The sequence below is a fragment of the Camelina sativa genome, chromosome 16 (genome assembly GCF_000633955.1).
Source record: "Camelina sativa cultivar DH55 chromosome 16, Cs, whole genome shotgun sequence".
Lineage (NCBI taxonomy): Eukaryota > Viridiplantae > Streptophyta > Magnoliopsida > Brassicales > Brassicaceae > Camelina > Camelina sativa.
Genome location: NC_025700.1, coordinates 8,113 through 8,711, shown reverse-complemented (window position 1 = coordinate 8,711; position 599 = coordinate 8,113). Strand labels below are relative to the sequence as shown.

At 49.1% G+C, this 599-nt stretch overlaps 1 protein-coding gene across 2 annotated transcripts in view; it reads right to left on the bottom strand.

Moving 5' to 3' along the window:
- Window positions 1-524, bottom strand: part of LOC104748972 (protein OBERON 4-like) — a 5,557-nt gene extending 5,033 nt beyond the window's left edge. Inside the window, exon 1 of one of the 2 annotated variants that reach the window (XM_010470541.2) lies at window positions 318-524. In XM_010470541.2, coding sequence (XP_010468843.1) covers window positions 318-465 — 148 coding nt within the window. In that variant the 5' untranslated portion in view covers window positions 466-524. Of the gene's footprint in view, window positions 1-3 lie in introns of both variants that reach the window. The other variant, XM_010470540.2, reaches the window with a different exon arrangement.

The window sequence follows — 599 nt, the reverse complement described above, 5'->3', positions numbered from 1 at the left end:
GAGGAGCTTGAATTTGGATTGATCGTCTCTGGACCAAGAAGGGGATATGAGACTCCTATCCCTCTCAGCGTCCCTTAGTCTCCTATCACGGTCTTGGACGCCAAAGTCATTACCAGGACCACCAAACCTCCTCCAGGAAGAGACACTAGCTTCCCTGTTGGGCCTCTCCCTCTCAGAACGAAATCCCTTTGGAAAAGCCCTCCTCGAGAAACAAGCGCTCTCAGATCGATGGAACCGGGCATCCGGCTCTTTCCTTCGATGATTATCAAAGTCCCGATTGGATCGCCTACGCGAAAAACCTCTCGAGAAGCCGGCATCTTCCCCGCGTTCACGGTCGCGGTCGCGGTCGCGAGAGAAGGACTTGTGGAAGAAGCCCCGGTGGGGGCGGTCCGAGTTGAGAGATTCTTCGTCAACATTCTTATCATTACAGGAATCAAGGTCGTCGCTGGATCTTAGTCTCTTCATCCCTTTTTTTTAGTTGCTGTGAGAGATGATGATTAAAAAAACAAAAAATTAGGGTTTTTGAGAATCGGAAAATGAAGTGGTAATATTCATGTGCGAAAGCGTACAAGAGGAGAAAGGAAACAAAGAAGAGTACC